At 37.4% G+C, this 18,147-nt stretch overlaps 1 protein-coding gene across 4 annotated transcripts in view; it reads right to left on the bottom strand.

The window, feature by feature from the left end:
• myh10 (myosin, heavy chain 10, non-muscle) overlaps nucleotides 1–18,147 on the bottom strand; it is a 62,045-nt gene that overhangs the window by 18,953 nt on the left and 24,945 nt on the right. Inside the window, exons 4-20 of one of the 4 annotated variants that reach the window (XM_056266989.1) lie at nucleotides 16,439–16,466; nucleotides 13,891–13,993; nucleotides 12,995–13,028; nucleotides 9,911–9,999; nucleotides 9,257–9,320; nucleotides 8,842–8,940; nucleotides 8,465–8,608; nucleotides 7,903–7,998; nucleotides 6,968–7,086; nucleotides 6,407–6,559; nucleotides 5,283–5,456; nucleotides 4,895–5,068; nucleotides 4,209–4,323; nucleotides 3,575–3,640; nucleotides 523–716; nucleotides 285–406; nucleotides 95–164 (exon numbers count right to left, since the gene is read on the bottom strand). In XM_056266989.1, coding sequence (XP_056122964.1) covers nucleotides 95–164; nucleotides 285–406; nucleotides 523–716; nucleotides 3,575–3,640; nucleotides 4,209–4,323; nucleotides 4,895–5,068; nucleotides 5,283–5,456; nucleotides 6,407–6,559; nucleotides 6,968–7,086; nucleotides 7,903–7,998; nucleotides 8,465–8,608; nucleotides 8,842–8,940; nucleotides 9,257–9,320; nucleotides 9,911–9,999; nucleotides 12,995–13,028; nucleotides 13,891–13,993; nucleotides 16,439–16,466 — 1,844 coding nt within the window. Of the gene's footprint in view, nucleotides 1–94; nucleotides 165–284; nucleotides 407–522; nucleotides 717–3,574; nucleotides 3,641–4,208; nucleotides 4,324–4,894; nucleotides 5,069–5,282; nucleotides 5,457–6,406; nucleotides 6,560–6,967; nucleotides 7,087–7,902; nucleotides 7,999–8,464; nucleotides 8,609–8,841; nucleotides 8,941–9,256; nucleotides 9,321–9,910; nucleotides 10,004–12,994; nucleotides 13,029–13,890; nucleotides 13,994–16,438; nucleotides 16,467–18,147 lie in introns of all 4 variants that reach the window. The other 3 variants (XM_056266991.1, XM_056266990.1, XM_056266992.1) reach the window with 3 other exon arrangements.

Here is an 18,147-nt window from a genome sequence, read left to right as displayed (position 1 = left end):
TAATCATTTTATTTGGGGCTTTGTACCTCCATATGAAACTCGATGGTAAAAAGGACTGATCAACCTCATTTGTCTTAGTTTTACAAAAACTCACCATTCTCTCACAAGCCTGCTTGCCATCCATAAAACCTTTGGGTATTGCATTAGGGGTGAGGATCTCATATCTGATAGGAAAACAGATTTAACAATTGGATCACTGATAAAATATAATATTGGTGCTACAGCTTCTGAAAAGGAATGAAGACAGAGGTTCTCAACTCTTTAATGAGATATCTGAAACGCACCTCTGTCTGAACTCCTGGAAGACGATACGGTTAGGGAACCCCTGCCTGCAGATCCGGATTCCTTCTAGAACTCCATTACACCTCAGCTGGTCTAGAACCAGATGGGGCTCCAGTTTACCAGCCTAACAGAGAAGAACAGCAATGACAATGAGGTGCATGACCACATTAAATAAACTCTCTCTTTTTTATTCAGCTAAAAGTACATTTACTTACAACTGAAGGGACAAATGTCACTTACTCTTTTCTCATGATTGGGGATGATACAGCGGACAAAGTTGGGATTGGTGTTCCTGAGTGTGGCCATGAGTTTTGTAAGGGACTCTTTATAAAGCTGACCCACAGTACGGAACATGCCCTTCTTGGTCTTATATGTAGCTCCAAATGCAGTCTCATTCATCCCTGCCACCTGGTCCAAACCAACAATACGATCCACTACCATGAAGAGTGAGAGAAAAGAGATACCAAGCGGTTAGGTTGATATTAAGAGTAGTATTTACAGAACATAATTAAAGAAGAGAGACACACAGCACAGCCAAATCATGTGAAGATGGAAGAGGTAAATCTACAACTAAAGCTCTAATTCAACAACACCAAGCAGAAGGTCAAAATACACTGTGTATTTTTGCATTTTTACAAAACTGTGCTTTGATATTGTCAGGCCTTTTTAGTCATCATATCTCAAAAGAAACCAGAAAATAATTTTCTGAAAGTAGTACAGTGTATTTTGACTCAATGCCACAAGTTCAGACAGCCAATTCAAGAGCCAATGGCCCCTACTATGCCAGCAAGTCCAGTGCTAGGCAAATGGAGATATGAAATAGATGAAAAGTGCCAAGGATAAGACTAAATCTATAAACAAGCACAAGCTGCAAAAGAAATAAAATGGAAGGGTGAATCTCAAAACCCAGATCATGTTTAGGACATATTTCACCCATATACCTCGCACTTCAGTGAGTCAGATGTTAATTCAGTAACTGCTCTCATGGATTCAGTGAGCTGTATTAACAAATATACATTAAATATACATTTACAAATCTAGTCAAATCTGATTTCTTGTGGTGCAGAGATGTAATTTTAGCAAAGGTAGAGTAGATTTAGCAGTGCTTTATAATCGATTATTCTTTCTTGATAAAAGGAAGACATTTGGCTTAAAAATGGCCTTAAAAAGGCTTCATTAAGAAGTTTTAAACTAGTACATTTTCCATTACTGAAAAACAGAATAATTCAAATCTCATTACTGCACTTAAAGTGCTTTGTAAAGTAATACATTGTCTGAGTATTTGTTGTACTGATTTTAATCAAACAAGCCATAGTTTTGCAGTTATATCACAGAAATGAGATTCTATGAAAATGACCAAAGTAATTTTTTTTGATAAAGTAAAGAATTTATTCCTTTTTTTTGTGAAATATAACAGACTTGTATACCAAGTTCTCTCCCTCAATAAACAAGATACCAATCAGAAAAATTATATTCACAAATTTGAGTCTGATAACAGTCAAACTTCAATAATTGAACATGGAAGTAATCAGAAACGACATTTTCATTTGGATTCAGTGGGGCTTGCCAAGTCCAGCTACTGTTGCTAGAACTACAATTGTAGGTGTTACAGCATTCCTGTAAATGTCATTTTTAAGAACCGCTTCCAAGCAATGTTCTGTTCATAATGGGGCTCCTGACGTGGCTTCCTTTACCCCCATGGAGAATCTACTGAGCTGTCAGTGTTGACTGTGCGAGTCATTTGGATTCCAGTGAAACAAGACGTGTATTGTTCCACGTTCCCTGTCGGAGACGCTACAGAATTCCTCCACTCCTCACCCAAACTCCATCTCCCTCACACGGCCTATCAAATCTCCGTCTGACACTTAAAACAAACAAGTAGTCTGACCGTGAGGTGCATGGGCATAACCACCATACCACACACACACCGCACTGTCTGCTGAAAACCAAGCTGTGTTTGGGGGAATCTCATAAAAAACAGGTCCAGGTCATATTTCACTCCAAAATTGAAGGAATAAAAAAGGGAATAATACCTAACATACAGATTGTGAAGCCCATTTTAGGACCATTAGTTTTTTTTTTTTTGCATTGTGGTACTGTTTTCATGACAATATTCATATATATATATTCAACATTATTGATCTGACTGTACTGACGCTGTTGAAGGGGAACTGAACTGTGCTGGATGATGACATCATTTTTTGCAGAACTGCTTTAGAAATAAAATGAACTAATTTAATAATTGATTATCTTAACAACAGAACTGAATCAACACTGAACTGACTTCACAGCCAAACTGCATCATTTTCCTGTTATCACTGTAAAGCTGCTTTGAGACTAACTGTACTGTATAAAGTGTTATATTAATAAAGGTGACTTGACAATTAAGCACATTTACCCCCAAGCAACGTCATTACTATCCATTCCGGATATAATTATTCTTGATGATTCTTGTTATTATGATAAAAATAATATTTAAATGTATTATTTTATTATAAAATTTGTTTGTGATTTTAATTTAGAAAAATGTGTAATTGCAATTGGAGTCATAGCCTTGTGGGCAAGCGCTCCAACATACAGTGCAGCAGCGCTTCTGCTGACCCGAATTTGAGTTCTGGCTTGTCGTCCTTTCCTGACCCGGTTTCCCTTTCCCTGTTCTTTCCTCAGTGATTCATCTCTATCCTTGCACTGTACTATCGAAATCAAGGCCAAAAATAATAATATTATTGATCGCTTATAGAAAATAAGTTAAGTTAATAAATAATGTCTTTTTTTTTTTTATCTTTATTTGATTTTGGGTTGAAATATGACTCACACATGTACTTAGAAAAATAGGTGAAACTCACAAAACTTTGCAAAATGGATTCTTTCAACACTTTCTGAACTGAAAATACTACAGGTGCAGATGTAATAATTATTTTACACTTTTTAAACTCTAAAATTAGAGGAGGAATATTTAGGGGGCGTGCGAAGTAAACAAAATTACTGAAAGGCACTCAAGGAACAAGGCCCTAATCCTTGTAGCCAGCTCACTCAGAGAGTTACCCAGGTCACTTTCAAATGTTGTGTTGTGTCATTACTTGCTATGCACATGCATTCATTTTTCATGCAATCTTCATTCATGGTCAGTTTGGGCATCCTAATGAATCAGCCAAGTCAAGCTTCCTTCCAAATGGATCCAGCTAACTCTAAAGTTAGCCAGCTAGACGGACCAGGGCCCAGGTCTACAAGCCATGGGAGTGTTTGAAAGTACACAATGCGCTGGTAAGCAGAGACCTACAGCATCGTATACCTTCACCTGGCGATTCATGGAGACTAGAGACATCATAAAAAGACGCTCTTTGGAAATTCTGAATCTCTATGGTTGAGACAGAAGGGAGCAAAGGGGGGATAAACAAGAAAAAAAAAGCAAAATAAAAAAGTAGTAGAACACAGCTAGCATAAAGACATAAGTAGTAGTAAACACTGGTTAGTGCTATGAACAAGTAACATTAAGTCATCATTCCATTAACACTGGTTTCAAATGTATTGGGATGTAAATTAATTTGAACATTTTAAGAACCAGCTGATCGATCTTGGCACACACACATTTTGTTTACCTTTTTTAAGTACCGTAATTATTTGCCACAGTATGAATACTTTTACGTAAACTTATATCTTCTTTGTTCGACACATTCTCACACACTGCCCAGCCCCAATTTTGACCCTTTGTAACTGAATTAATAGTTCCCTCCCGCTTCATTTAAATATTTGCATAAAGCCACCGAAATGCATGACCATCTCTTTTTACAAGACAGACAAGACATGAAACTGAAGATTGAAAACAACAGTCTCTTTCTTCACAGACTGGGAGGGTAGAGCAATAAAAATGGCTGTTTCATATGTCGGGTGGAATCTGGAAGCCACTCAAGAAGAAAACCGCTTACCATCCTTCCACAATTCAGCCACAAACTTATCCGTGGACTGGTGCAGGAGCGTGGCCACGTTGTCGTTCAGAGGGTCCATGTTTTTCATTAACCACTCATCTGCCTTATAGTCAACCTGCGGTATGAGGGAAATAAACACTGCGTTAGCTCAAGAAAACACTCAAGATGGGAATAATGGAATTAAGCCAGGACTGGTTCAATCTAGATCGTGTCATTTAAGGGGTTCTGCAGTTGTTGGCTGTTTGCATAGTGTTAAGTAACTACTGAAAGTGATAAAGTATAAATCAATGCACTTATTACTTTTCTTAAACAACAGGAAACAAAGCAATCTTTAATTTTCTGGCTTTTAACCTAAATGTAGCTCAAAGGGAGAGAAATATCAAAAGTTCCTCATTTCATGCAGTGTCAAGTTTCTTTTGCAAACAGCTCACTGATCTGAAACAGATGTGGCCTATGGTTAGCACATACCACAGCTGAATGCTGCTACCCTTGAAAGACAGAAACGCAACACTTCACTGCAAGTCAGTATGACCTGACTAAATCCAATTACATAAGGTTATGATGCAGACTGTGCTGCATTTAAACAGCAACAGCAAGCCTAAATTATAAGAAATATCACAGAACTGAAGTACAAGTGGTGAATCCAACAGCTTAGTGTGGTGTCATAAATATGAATGCAGACGTACTTTGCCAGCATAGTGAATGATGCAGAAATCGGCTTTGTCCTTGAGCTGCCGTGGTCTCTGGAACTTGCCATGAGTGCCTTGCTCCTGCACCAGTTTGTCCACGAAGGTTTTATCAGTGGCTTTTGGGAACCAGCACTCCTCATCCAACAGAGCCAACACACCGGGAGGATTTGCCTGGGAATGGCACCATATGACCGATCAAAACAATTATAGGAAAGCTGAAAGAAAACACTAAAAGCATTCTTTACTTTCACATTAACTTCAAATCCCATTAAATTCTGCAAATGCTTGTGGTAGAAAATATTCATAGCAAACCAGAACAAAGATTTCAAGGACAAACACAACTGTAGTAAAAAATCTGTATAAAAGAGTTGATGGGGGAGCTCACCGGTCTCTCAATGAGGTCAATGCAGGGCTGCAGGTCAAGGCCGAAGTCGATGAAGCTCCATTCAATGCCTTCACGCTGGTACTCCTCCTGCTCCAGGATGAACATGGTGTGGTTGAACAGCTGCTGAAGCTTCTCGTTGGTGTAGTTGATGCAGAGCTGCTCAAATGAGTTCAGCTGCCAAAAGATGGAGAGAACAATAAAATATGATCAAATTGTTTTTGTCCATAGTATTTTAGCCCCAGAGCATGCATAATTGATTCTTTGACCAATATCAGTATCAATATCACTTAACTTAATACTGCAGCTATGAGTGGGTATCCAATTACACTGTTTACTGTAAACCTTGTTATCTCTTCCAAACCATGTTATTATTATATTACTCAATTTAGCAGATGCATCTTATCCGAAGCATTGTCCAACACCAAGATAGCAAAGACATTCTCCAGCACAACTTGAAGGAATCTTCTTAATGGGGGAAAAAAATGGGCTCTATGAAATCTGGTTTAATTTATTTTCCAACGCCCCCTTTTTTATTAAAACTGTGTCTATGAAATGTGTTGAAATTCTGTGTTTTGTTTTCCATTTAAATTTTTCTGGATATATGATTTAACACACATTTTTTTATACAAATCTATTATCAGAAACAGTGGTAATCAAATTAAAGCATAAAACATTAACTATTCAATTAACATTTTAAAAAGTAAAAATCAAAATGAAAAATGTACCTTTTTTTTTTTTGTTTACTATTAAAATTAACATGGAAGAACATTTTTGATATTCCTTAATAATAATACAATTGTTTAAAAAATGTATTATTCCTTTAAGAATTACATTCTATTGCACTATAGTAATATATGCGTCACAATTTAAGCTAAACCAAACATGCATTTAGATGAATCAGTGGAATAAAACCTGCTAAATCTGTGGTAACCTATATGCAAATAAAAGTTGGTTCCAAATAACATCCTATTTTAACCAAAACTGTCATTATTTTCAGGACCTTGCATTGCCTGCATTTTTAGAAAACCTGGTATCATATGACCTCTGATTTGGTGAAGTACAGAGATAAAGACCTATGATTTAGGATAAGAGACAGCTGAGCACTAATTCCGAGGAAGCCACACCTGGAATATCTCAAAGCCAGCGATGTCCAGGATGCCAATAAAGGAAGCTCCTTGGCGCTTGGTTCTGTCCAGAGCTTTATTAATGCGGTGAACAAGCCAACGGAACAACCTTTCGTATGTGGCCTTGGCCAGGGCTTCCACTGCAAAGTCAGCCTGGTCAGAGGAACAAAGAGACAGGATAAGGCAAGGTAAAAAGGTGACATGCATCACATTTACAAAAATATGCATAATGATCACGCTTCCAAAGTGCGCAACTTTTTTCTTTCTTTTCTTAAATGGTATGTAAAACCTGAAAGCACCCTATAGTGGACGTTTTTGAGAATTCACACACTCCCCAATTTGCGGAATTTGAACAGTTATGACGATATTTTACCAACAGGAGACTATCAGCCTATTGTTGTAAATGGACTGAGGTAAAAAAAGAAAATGTAACGTACAAAAGTATAGTACTGGTCTACGATCAGGCCTGAGAGGGGCAAAACATTAATGAAAAGATTGTTTCATAGATTGGAGGAAGGGTGCTCTGACAGATATACAGTGGAGAACTGAATAGTTCATTACCTGTTCTTTAGTTTGGGCTTTTTGTACATAGTCTCTGCCCACTTTGATTCTTGGAGACAGGATGGCACGGGTGAACTCCATGACATTCATGCCGAGCAGGTGGCAAAGTTTTTGAGCAGCTGAGAAACAGGAAAAAAAGCACTCGTTCACAAAATGGTCATCTAATGCAAACTGACCAAAAATGGTGAAATTCTATTTCAATTTATTGGGTTTTAGGAGCTTCCCTTATGCACTTAAATGGCAGTGCGAGAAGTTATTATAGGACATATTTGCTCATGAGCATAAGAGGTATTTGAAATAAGTTAGGTCGTTATTGAAATTTACTGACTTCTAAACCCTTACAGCCCGTTTAGCAGCCAAACAAACCCCAAGAGTTCCCCCTTTGGACCACCAGCACGACTATAACTTTCAGCTTCATGTCGTGAATGAAACAACTTGGTGGCTTAAAGAGATGAAAGCTTCAATTTCTTACCATTAACGGCGAATGATAAAAACGAATTAAACAAAATGCCAGTGGAGTAAAGCTTGCTGGAATGCGTCATGATGGTAAAACGGTCGTTTTTGGGGCTCTTATGTAAACAGGATTGATTTAACGCAACTTAGCACAACTATTCTGGTATTTTCTTTTAATATGAAATAGATCCAAAAAACCATTCAAGCCGTCATCAAGGGAGCCCAAAAGAAGTCCAACGGGTAATTTGTCAAAACAGTGCCGTGGAGAACTGCACAAAACCATCTGGTGCGAGGGTTTAGACCAAAGGGTAGTCTGGATACCGAAAACACTTTAATGCTAACGCACTGCCAAAGGATTTACAGAGTTATTGAGGCACATAAAATGCACATATAGACTTTCCATTACTGAAAAAAGAAACATTATCTCTGTGCTAAAATAAGGCATTATGCATTTTTGAAACCTGTAAAAGAGTATGAGGTACCTGTGTTTTCTGGCATGGAAGCCTGATCGGTGTTTCTCTCCTTCTTGAACACAATGTTACCAAACTGCATGACAGCTGATACCACTTTGAACATTGCTGCAGTGACAGAAACACAAGGACAAGACAGTCAAGTAGACATGAAATATTTTTGGAAAGTTGATGTCCTGCAAGCTTTTACGCCATCCAAAAATTGATTACAACATTTAAACTGGAAACACGTGGATTTATTCAGCTATTGTATTCACTCAAAATTGTTACATTTTTGAAAATGCACCAAAACACACTATTTAACTCAATATAAATATTATTATATTGAATTATTTCAATACATCCCGTTATGAACATGGGACACTTGTACTGTAAACTGATTTGTCATACAGCAGGACCATTTCAAATGCAATAGTGAAGGCAAAAAGATGTTTAGAAAAAGTGAAGAAATATAAGACACTTTTTTGCTAAAGCTCCTTAAAAGGAAATGGCAACATGATAATTATGATGATTTAGTAGTATACCAGCAGTATAGACAATGTAGTAGAGGTGTGTTCGTTCCATGTATGCTTACACAAGATTTCCTCATGAGAGAAGCTCATAATATACATGGCTTCCATGGTCTCTTGGAAATTGTCCTTGTCCTGTTGGCCAGGAATAGGAATGTTACCATTGGAGAGGAAGCGGTAGTTATTGAAGCCCTCCAGGAGTAGATCAGCTGCCAGAAGAAAAAGAGCATTAATAAGACAGCTGCAGTCTTTAGACACCACACTGTACCAAACTCTCCATAATCAGTCAGAGATCTTCACACATTCAAAAGATCCAAAGCCTGCTTCATCATTGCACAGGAAACAAACATGTCCATGTTCACCTTGCATTTAGAATAAGGATCTCATTATTAAAAACTCGTACTAAAAATCAAGTTGTAACTATGTAACAAAAAATACTCACTTCTTAGATGTTCCCCGGCACCAGCCAACAGCTGGTAGAAGACATGGAAGGTGCGTTCATCTTTGGCTTGGCGAATGGCCCTGGACTTTTCAAGAAGATCTTGAGATTGAGTTAAGGGCAAGTGAAGCCTATTTTACAGCTCATTGTTCACTGTGTCAAATCATTCACATCATGATGCGCTACTATACAGCTTTGTTAATTATCTACATAACCCTTAAAGCCAGCTTATGATGTGGTTCCTCTCTGGCATACTAACTGAAGCTATAGTAACTATTTCCAAAAGCACATAGAAAGTCAATTTGCATACCTTTATTTCTGCTGATAATAAACACACAGAATATTCACCCATATCATCAGTGTTAGCAGTGCTGCAGCATTACTCAAATGTAACTGAACAGTTATCAGATCAAGATACAGGTTTCAATGTTGGCCCCCACAATGTAACCGGTTACATCAAAGTTGATGCGGATGAACTTGCCCTGTGGAAAAACAAAATACAATTGCTTCATAACTATCATTATATTTTGTGGGAATCCATTTGAACAGATGATCGTCTCTTTTATTGTTTGAACAGAGAGGCTTGTGCATACGTGATATGAAGCATGTTTAAATAGCTCTACTTAAAGGAAACGGTACTCAAAGCATGCATAAGAGGCTAACATACATGCTTATTTGCAGCAAATGCCCCCAAACTAATTACCTAAAGCAAGACCCGAAGAATTAAATTCCTCTGCGGCTTTTGATTTGTTTGTATGCTTAAAAGCTTTCTGCTGACTTTAACGCATGCCAGCGAAAACTCAATCAGCTGGCAAGAGGAGCAGACGTAAGACAGACGCCTAGCTCTTTTTAGAGTGCTGAATGTGGATTTTGGTGAGTGTGTACCTAAATGGCCCTTTCCAGATGCTACATGCAAGGTACATTTTTTTTTTTTTTTTTTTTTAAACCTATCAATAAACTTAATAAATACCATTGCCAAAATGTAATAAGAATGTAACAAAACATTGTGGTAATGTTAAAGTTGGCAAAACAATGGTGAAATGATCAGATCAGTCATAATTGACAAACTTACAAAGCGTGAAGAGTTGTCATTTTTCACTGTCTTGGCATTCCCAAAAGATTCCAGAATAGGGTTTGCCTGCAGGAGTTGACGCTCTAACTCTCCCTGTAATGCAACAATCACTGGTTAGATAACACTAACTATTACATGATTACATTAAGTTTAATACAAGAACAGATGCAACTGAGGTGTGTAACTGAAATAAGAGCAATAACGTGCGTAAAAATTGACAAGAAAACCTTGACAAGAAATTTAACACCAACAAACAGATTTCTTGCACAGTTTGCAAGGTTTAACCCAACTATCACAGATAAATCAGTTTATTAATTATTTTAAACATCCCCCTTTTAACACACGTAAGCTTGAGGGAGACAAATTATTCCAAACTCAAATGTTCCATCTCATCTGCATCATAAATTTCATCTATTTGCATTCTTTACAGTATTTGTTGATATGTTGTATGGCTAACAACAATCAGCTTGCTTCTACAGCAAATCCATTTCTCTTCATTTGACCCTCAAACTAGAAGCGGATCATCTACATGAAGTAAAAAATACACTAACCTACAAACCTAATTAAAGCCTGGGTAGCCATTAGAGGGTTTTTGTGCAAATTCTCACTGGCCGCCTGAAATACAGGCACTGTGGGGTTGGTCAGGAAACTCCTTAAATTAGAAATGACAGATGCCCAAAGCCCCACTGCGCCACATCACAGCTCCCCCCGCAACAAATCTGGGACATCCACCCCTTTATACCCCCCAGACACCCTTGGTGTTGTCCATTTCCATCTGATAGGAAGTTTGGACAGGTGTCCCATTGTTCTTGCTGTTGTCACGAGACAGGAACACATCACGGCACAAATGAGAGAGAATGACCACTGTGATTTTACCAACTGTTCCCATTAGGTAACCAAAACGAGCAGAATAGTGGATACAGTCAAGGAAATTGTGGTTTAAAGTTTTAAAAGTTAATATTATAAAGGGCCTAAAATAGACTACTACAAGATTAATCCAATTCTCTGTTTAATAATTGTTGAATTGTCTTTTAAAAAAAAAAAAACATTAGTAATGAACCTTTATAAGAACAGAAACAGGTTTCACCCTCATCTAAACAGGAGATAAATGAACCATTAATATGACAAAATTTCATTAGCAACTTCCAGAAAATGAAGGTCTGATAAGACAAGTCAAAAAGTCTTCCAATATTATAAAAAATATGCCAAGAACTACTGGAATTTGAGCTTTTTGTAGCAGAGCTCTTTGTAAATGACATTCCAGAACCTTCCAACTGTAGGACGGAGCAGGGTAACGTTATTTGAGAAAGGGGAATTCAGCACCGTGACCACTGCACCATAATGCAGTATTTTAACATGCAACAGTGTAGTTTTACAGACATATAAATTACTTGACATCACCCCAAAGGAATAGTATGTATAGGATCAAAAAGAGAGAAGAAAAGAATAATTAAGAAGGCAGATCTTATACAGCAGAATGACATCAGTAAAAACAAAAGATGAGAGTAAAATTAATAAAAATAACAATTTATTGTGCCCATCAAAGAAAGAAAACATGGGGAAAAAACAAGGGACTACAAGCTACTCACATAAAACAGGATTCCGTTCTGTAATCAAATCATTACAATGGAAACAGAGGTATTAATGTCACAGAGGGAAATGTACACAAACACATGACAGACAAAACACACTCAGCAAGGGGTGATTTAAAAGTTGAACAAAATGTGTTGTGAATATATCTGAAGGATGGATTCTCCGTTTATGATCAAGGCTTTTGCTGGTTTAGAATGTTGCTGGTCTAAATAAGACAACTGATATGTGTGGTGCATAAAACTTTCAGGTTTCATGAGGTTTTTTTTTGCTACAAAATCTTAAAAACATGCAAGGATCTGTAACACACTCAATCTTATGCCGGGTTCAGACTACATGATATCAGGCCAATTTTGGCATGATCTGTTTGACGTAGGGTGTCGTGGTGAAACTGGTGATTAATAAAACGACAAGGGGTGTTGCGATGCAAGAATCAGTCGTTTAAACTCGTATTGTGTCATAGTGGATGCTTCACGATGTCCCGACAGAACGTTTTTTTCGGTCCCCCACAACGAGTTCTGTCACATCTGTGGCACTGACCAATGGGAGCACAGAAGCTCTTCCGTACACAGCTTTCAAACATGGCGAATCTAAAGAGAGATGATGGTATTGGTGCTGCTAAGTGGAATTATGCAATAGAGGAAAAGGTTCATGGAGCTATGGCAAACATCACTCCTGCCTTTATGATGTTTCCTTGAGGGAATACCACGACACAGTGAAAAAAGATAAATGCAGGCAAACAATAGCAGAGACGCTTCAACCCGTGAGTACTGGAATTAGCATTAAGCTAACACGCCACTTCGGTAGCCTGCTTGTTTACGTTCTTGTTTTTGGAAGTCAGTCGCTAGTTACGCCTTCTCAATGACATCACGCACATCGTTAAAGACGGCAGGTTTAAGTGAAATTCGCATAACCTGACACAGTGACTATCGTAACATAAAAAAATAATTGTGTAGTCTGAACCTTTCATTAGATATCAACTACATTAAAGATGAAATTCCAATAAAAATGACAGGTTTTCACATCATGCAAGCTTAAATATACCACTATGCCCCAAGCCATCCAAGCATCCATTACCTAATCTCTAATATATTTATCCATCACTAAGATGGTTAAAATTAGGGATGCACCCAAAATTTCGGCCAAAGATAATTAAGAAATTAATAATTGTTTTAAAAAGTCCGTTTTGATTTCAGTTTTCAGCCAAGTGCATCACGAATTTTCGGTTTCGGCCCAGAATTTTCATTTTTGGTGCATCCCTAGTTAAAAAATAACTTCTTGAAGATTGCATACATTTCAAACTATTTAGCAAATGTAACCAATAAATCAAAAGTAAACCATTCAAACCCCTTAAAGTAACGTGTTTATTTTTATCAAACAATATCCCAGAGTGCAGAAAATGTCACTTTGGATAGGCTACATTCCATTCGTGTTTATACAGCAGGTTAGTTTCGCATGCACAAGCAGAGCAGGTATAAAAAGCTTAAAAGGAACTTGCCTGGAGTTTGACTGCTTTAGGTGATTCTGGCTGTTTGTATATAATAAACAAATGTAATATGTTAGAAGGCATCAGGGCCACATTCTGCAAGTATCTTAGACCACGGGAAAGATCTAAGCCTTTATTATGTTGCATATTTGGCCATGCGAATACAGTAAGATCAATGACTGCAGCATGTACAAGTATTCAGCATGCATGCTTTCATATATTTTTGAAGAAATACATGTTATCAGGCCAGCACTGCAGACTTTAAGATGATTTCTTAATACAGAGCAATGTGTACTACTTACACACACGGTCAGAGCCAGCAGTTATTACTGGATGAACATCTATCCAACATTACCAGTACATTAGAATCTACACACAACACCATCCATGACATACAAGTGCATGTTATCCACTGATGTATGTTAATGTGGTTAAAATAACTCTTCCAGCAAAAGCACCCTGATGTCATTGTAACCAATGTGTCTAAGATAAAATAGATTACTTTGCGAGAGCTTCAGCTGTAAATGCATTACAGATAGGTTAGACTAATATGATTTGCAAAGCACTATGTATATGAATTGGCATTACGAACAGCTCACGCTGATTGACTTTGTCTAACCATCTAAAATTTATAAAACCCTCTCATAAAGAGACGATAAGACGACAACTTTGCCTATTGCATCACACTTTTTTTTAAGGCGGCATGTCAATAGTCTACCTTCTAAAGTAAAATTACACTAATCTTAATTCACTTGTTTTTAACCGGCAAGCCTCATTTTACCTTATTCTGCTTAGTACTGCACCCAAAAACACATCCTTCCCTCCACATCTAAACCACTAGTGAAATTCCACACGGATTTCAAAATGAATGATTCAGCGAATGGCTGAAAGAAAAGGAACTCACTGGAATGTTGTGGTCCTTCCTTCCTTTATGTGACGATGCAACGTGAGCCAGGTACTGGATGACTTTTTTAGTGTTTTCTGTCTTTCCAGCACCTGATTCCCCTCTGCAAAAGAAAATTACAATTAAAAGCAAACATTAAAACATCATAAGACAACAGCTTACCCAAAATAAAATAAAATAGCAGATTGGGTACATAATATTTATGTACATTTGCATGATCAATGCATTCCACAAGCTAAATAAGCCATCAGGCTACATCCTGCATCTGCTAGCACGGCCGTTTGTTTTTCCAGCTGCAGTTCCTTTCAGCAGCGCTGGTGCAATACACAATGGCTTTTATTACGTAAACATTAAAAGTCTTATTTAATATTATTGGAATGCATAAGATGGTGTTTTAATTACTTAACCTTATAACACAATGATACAGACACAAGAAATACAGTTCTTCACAAAAAATTTTTTTTCAAATATTCTTCTCCCTAATCTGCCCATAAATGGAAAAAATCTTTAGACAGACAGCCAGACATCTTCCACAAAGGCCTGTAAAGACATTCACTTAATACTGGCTTTATTCAGAGAAATATAATAGCAAAATATCAAGCAAACGGGTGAATTAAACAAAAACGGTCCAAAATAGGAAATTATATTGAAGTAAAAACAAAGAATTATATTAAGAAAATTTAGGATGATTATGACGATATACACAATTGTATACCATTAGTATTTGTTATGTTAAATATAATTTATGTTGAATTAAAAAAAAAAAAATTAAACAGGATCTTCATGCATTTATGGATGGAAATTCTAAAGCACCTTAAAGTCCCACTCCGATCATATTTTGAGCTATTTTTAAACATTCCCAGTGGTCTTTAAATTATGATTATGCAATTTTTAGCCAAAATCACAAAACCTGTGCCGTTTTCTGGGACTTCGCTTCAGCAGAGCGGCAGTAGCTCATTAGCAATTCGCCTCTGCGTTGTGGGCGGAGCCGTTGGCACGGAGACGACCCTCCCCCTGCCCGTTGCTGAGAGCTCTGTCTCTCCCGCTAGCTTACATCCCCAATACCGGTGGGGCAACAGTATTATATACACGTTAATTATTATTATCCGAAGTTAATCAAAGTTATCACCGATCACCGATCATTATTTCACTCCAAGACGTCGCGTGTGGAGACGCCCAGTGGAGTTACTACGTCACAACTCCAGTCGATTTTAGCCGGCATTTTAGCGTCTGCTACTGATTCACAGCCATTTGAATGTAGAAATACTCAGAAATACAACTTTGAGCTGATTTTTCTCAAGATATGTCCTGTAACATCAGAAAAATGCCACAAGAACATGTTAACACCTAGAAAAACATTATTTTCATCGGAGTGGGTCTTTAATGCCATTGTTACTAATGTGTCAAACAGATGGTTGATTATTTGTCTAACAACCTATTTTTAAACTCTCTAAAGAATATGAAGACCCTTAAAAGCAGAATGTCTGCTCTCTTCCATACAATAAAATTGGATATGGCCCTCAAGCTCCAAAAAGGTAAAAAATAAATTAAAAAAACCTTCAAAAGTCCATATAATTGTGCACTATATTCCAAGGGGCTTTTCACACTTGAAATAGTTAACCCTGGGTCATTCTCATAATTTACCTGTGGTTAACCATTAATCCTGGGTATTCTTAAGCTGGCGTTTCACACTGCACATTCCTACACCCTGGGTTAACGTTCTTATTTGCATATTTGGGGTGTCAGTGTCATTGGTTGGACAAACGCTGCACACGACAGGTTTACATAAAGGCTCTAGCATTGCACATCATCATATTATATACAGTCGACGGTAACCTCACATTTTTCCTGAATGTACTTTTCAAGCTATACAAGTATGAATTAAATGGTCATCTCTTCACTCTTAATTGATGCATTTTCCATCACCATTTGACATTTCCCTCCGAAAATGCTGAAATGGCTGTTTATATACATGAGAGTGAGTAAATGATGACATTTTTGGTAAATCAGTCCTTTAATATGTCTGCTTTTTTGTCTTCAAGCTATTGACTGCAAGGATTCCTTAACCCTGCATTCCAGCTACATATGGTTTCATGGACATCATGCCTTCATAGTGGGTGTGCTGCAGTGGTATCAGTAGGTCAGAAGGGGTCGACTTTGAGAGAAGATGTAAAAACCTACTCTCCGTCAGTTACAAAGACATGTTGTAAAGATATGAGAGACTGTTTACTTATTTACAATGTGCAAAGACAATAATTCAGGCTTAATGCATCAAGAGCTCACATTTCTATGGATGAATTCTTATAGACTGACTAGAAATATTTGCTGTGGGTCTGACTCAGTGTGAGATGCTCTACATGCCGAACAGCTGCAGCTACTGATAGTTAATGCCGAAATGATACATGACTCATGTTTTCAGGCATGGCTGTACATGCATGCTTCCAAAAAAGCTGATTTCTGTGCAACCCCTTGGGATGTGACATCACTTCCATCAGCCCTAACTGATTGACGTAACCTGTTGAAAAGAGATGACCTAATGGTTACTTACGTGCAAAGAATTGATTGGTCCTCACGATCTGTAAAAGAGACAGAGGAAAAAAGGGTCAGCATTTTCATTTACCGGTAAGTTCATCTGAGCCTTTAATTCAAAGCAATACATTTTGACATCTAAAAGGGCCTAAAACAGCAACAACAACACCAGAAAGTAATTTATCAAATACAGAAGACACATGTTCACCTATGTAATCCTGCAAAATAAACTACACATTTTAAGTTTTTTTTCTCCCCACTGATAAAATCATATTTAAGTATTTACTCAACATTGTACATTAGGATTATTCTGTCTTTTCGACAGACGGAAAGTTTTAGTGAAAGAGAACAGCAAGGAGGAGGACGGCTCAGTTAAAATGGAAATCAGTGCCAAATGAAAATGCCGTGTTGGCCTAACATGCAAGCCATAAAACATCTGTGAAACTCGTTATGGCACATCTTGTCTATATCCAAAGTAGGTTTCTCACCCATCTGTAAATCTCACTTCATAAACAGGTTGGTCTTCCAAAAACGGAATAGTTTTGCGACTTCAAAAGTGAAGGTTTATAGGAAAATTCTGAAGCAATCGTTTCATAGCGATACTAAACCTCTGCAAGAGGTAGATAAGGCACATCATGTGGCCACTTATTTGAGGGTGGCTTTAAAAAAGGCTTTGAATTGCACAAATCATATTTCTTATATGATATGGATGTTGATTCGCAAAGTCATTTTACGGATACTGATGTGGTAGCTTCAATGTGACCCAAACTCTGACCTGCTTAAGCGTTTCATTTCTCTGGCACAAAGAGTTAAATGACAACTTTGGTGTATGCTAGAGTTCCTTGAATGGACATTACCCTGTGCATGAGAAAGCATGTTTTAAGTGCTTTGATCTCTGTAACTTCAGCTCATTTTAATCAAACATGTGGACTGTGGGCAATTGGGTTTTGAGTATTAAGAGACATAAGGCCAATACTGGCCACAGTGTTAGGACACACACACTGAGCTCAGGTCATGCCCAGTCTGGAACAGCAGAGACAGAACAATCCGACACAGATGATCATATTCAATGTACTAAATGTCCTCCAGCCTCCTACTCAAGCAGGACCTCTGATTCAATAAGCTCATAAAGAGAACTACTTCCTCCGCATTGTACAGCAGTTACAAAACCTATACACAGTACTTGTCATGTTTCAAGGATGGTTTTGCAAGGGCTCATCTGTCGTGTTAGCAGTGCGCAACTAATTCGCGGCTGTATACCACAAAAACAACATTTATTAATTATTTTTATTTCAAATCCAAAAGTTGGTACTGTTGTTACGGTTTCAAAGCGACAGTAGAATAAGGGGCCGTTCACACAGAACACGTTTTTCCATTGCAATAAGCTATTTTAACTTTTCCATTGTTTTTCTATGTAAACGCATGCTTTTAAAAAAACACGTCTCGAGACCAGGCGTTTTTTTCCCATTGCACTGGGAAAAACTGTCTAAGTGAACGAGCCCTTAATCAAACAAAAGTCTGAATAAATTTTGTATCTTTAATAAGAATCAATTTATATTTAACTCTGACACAAAATTAAACACTGCATAGTCTTGACTCTATTTCTGTAGTATTTCTTACTACTACACGGTAAATAAACCTACTTTACCTAAAAAAAACCTTATTTTGTATCTTTGTTCTATTGTATTTTTCTTATCGTTTGTAATAATTGTTTGTAACATGATGTAT

The sequence above is a fragment of the Rhinichthys klamathensis genome, unplaced genomic scaffold (assembly GCF_029890125.1).
Source record: "Rhinichthys klamathensis goyatoka isolate OS25496 unplaced genomic scaffold, OSU_Roscu_1.1 h1tg000254l_1, whole genome shotgun sequence".
Lineage (NCBI taxonomy): Eukaryota > Metazoa > Chordata > Actinopteri > Cypriniformes > Leuciscidae > Rhinichthys > Rhinichthys klamathensis.
The sequence above is the reverse complement of the archived record's forward strand: the minus strand, read 5'-3'. Positions and strand labels throughout refer to the sequence as shown.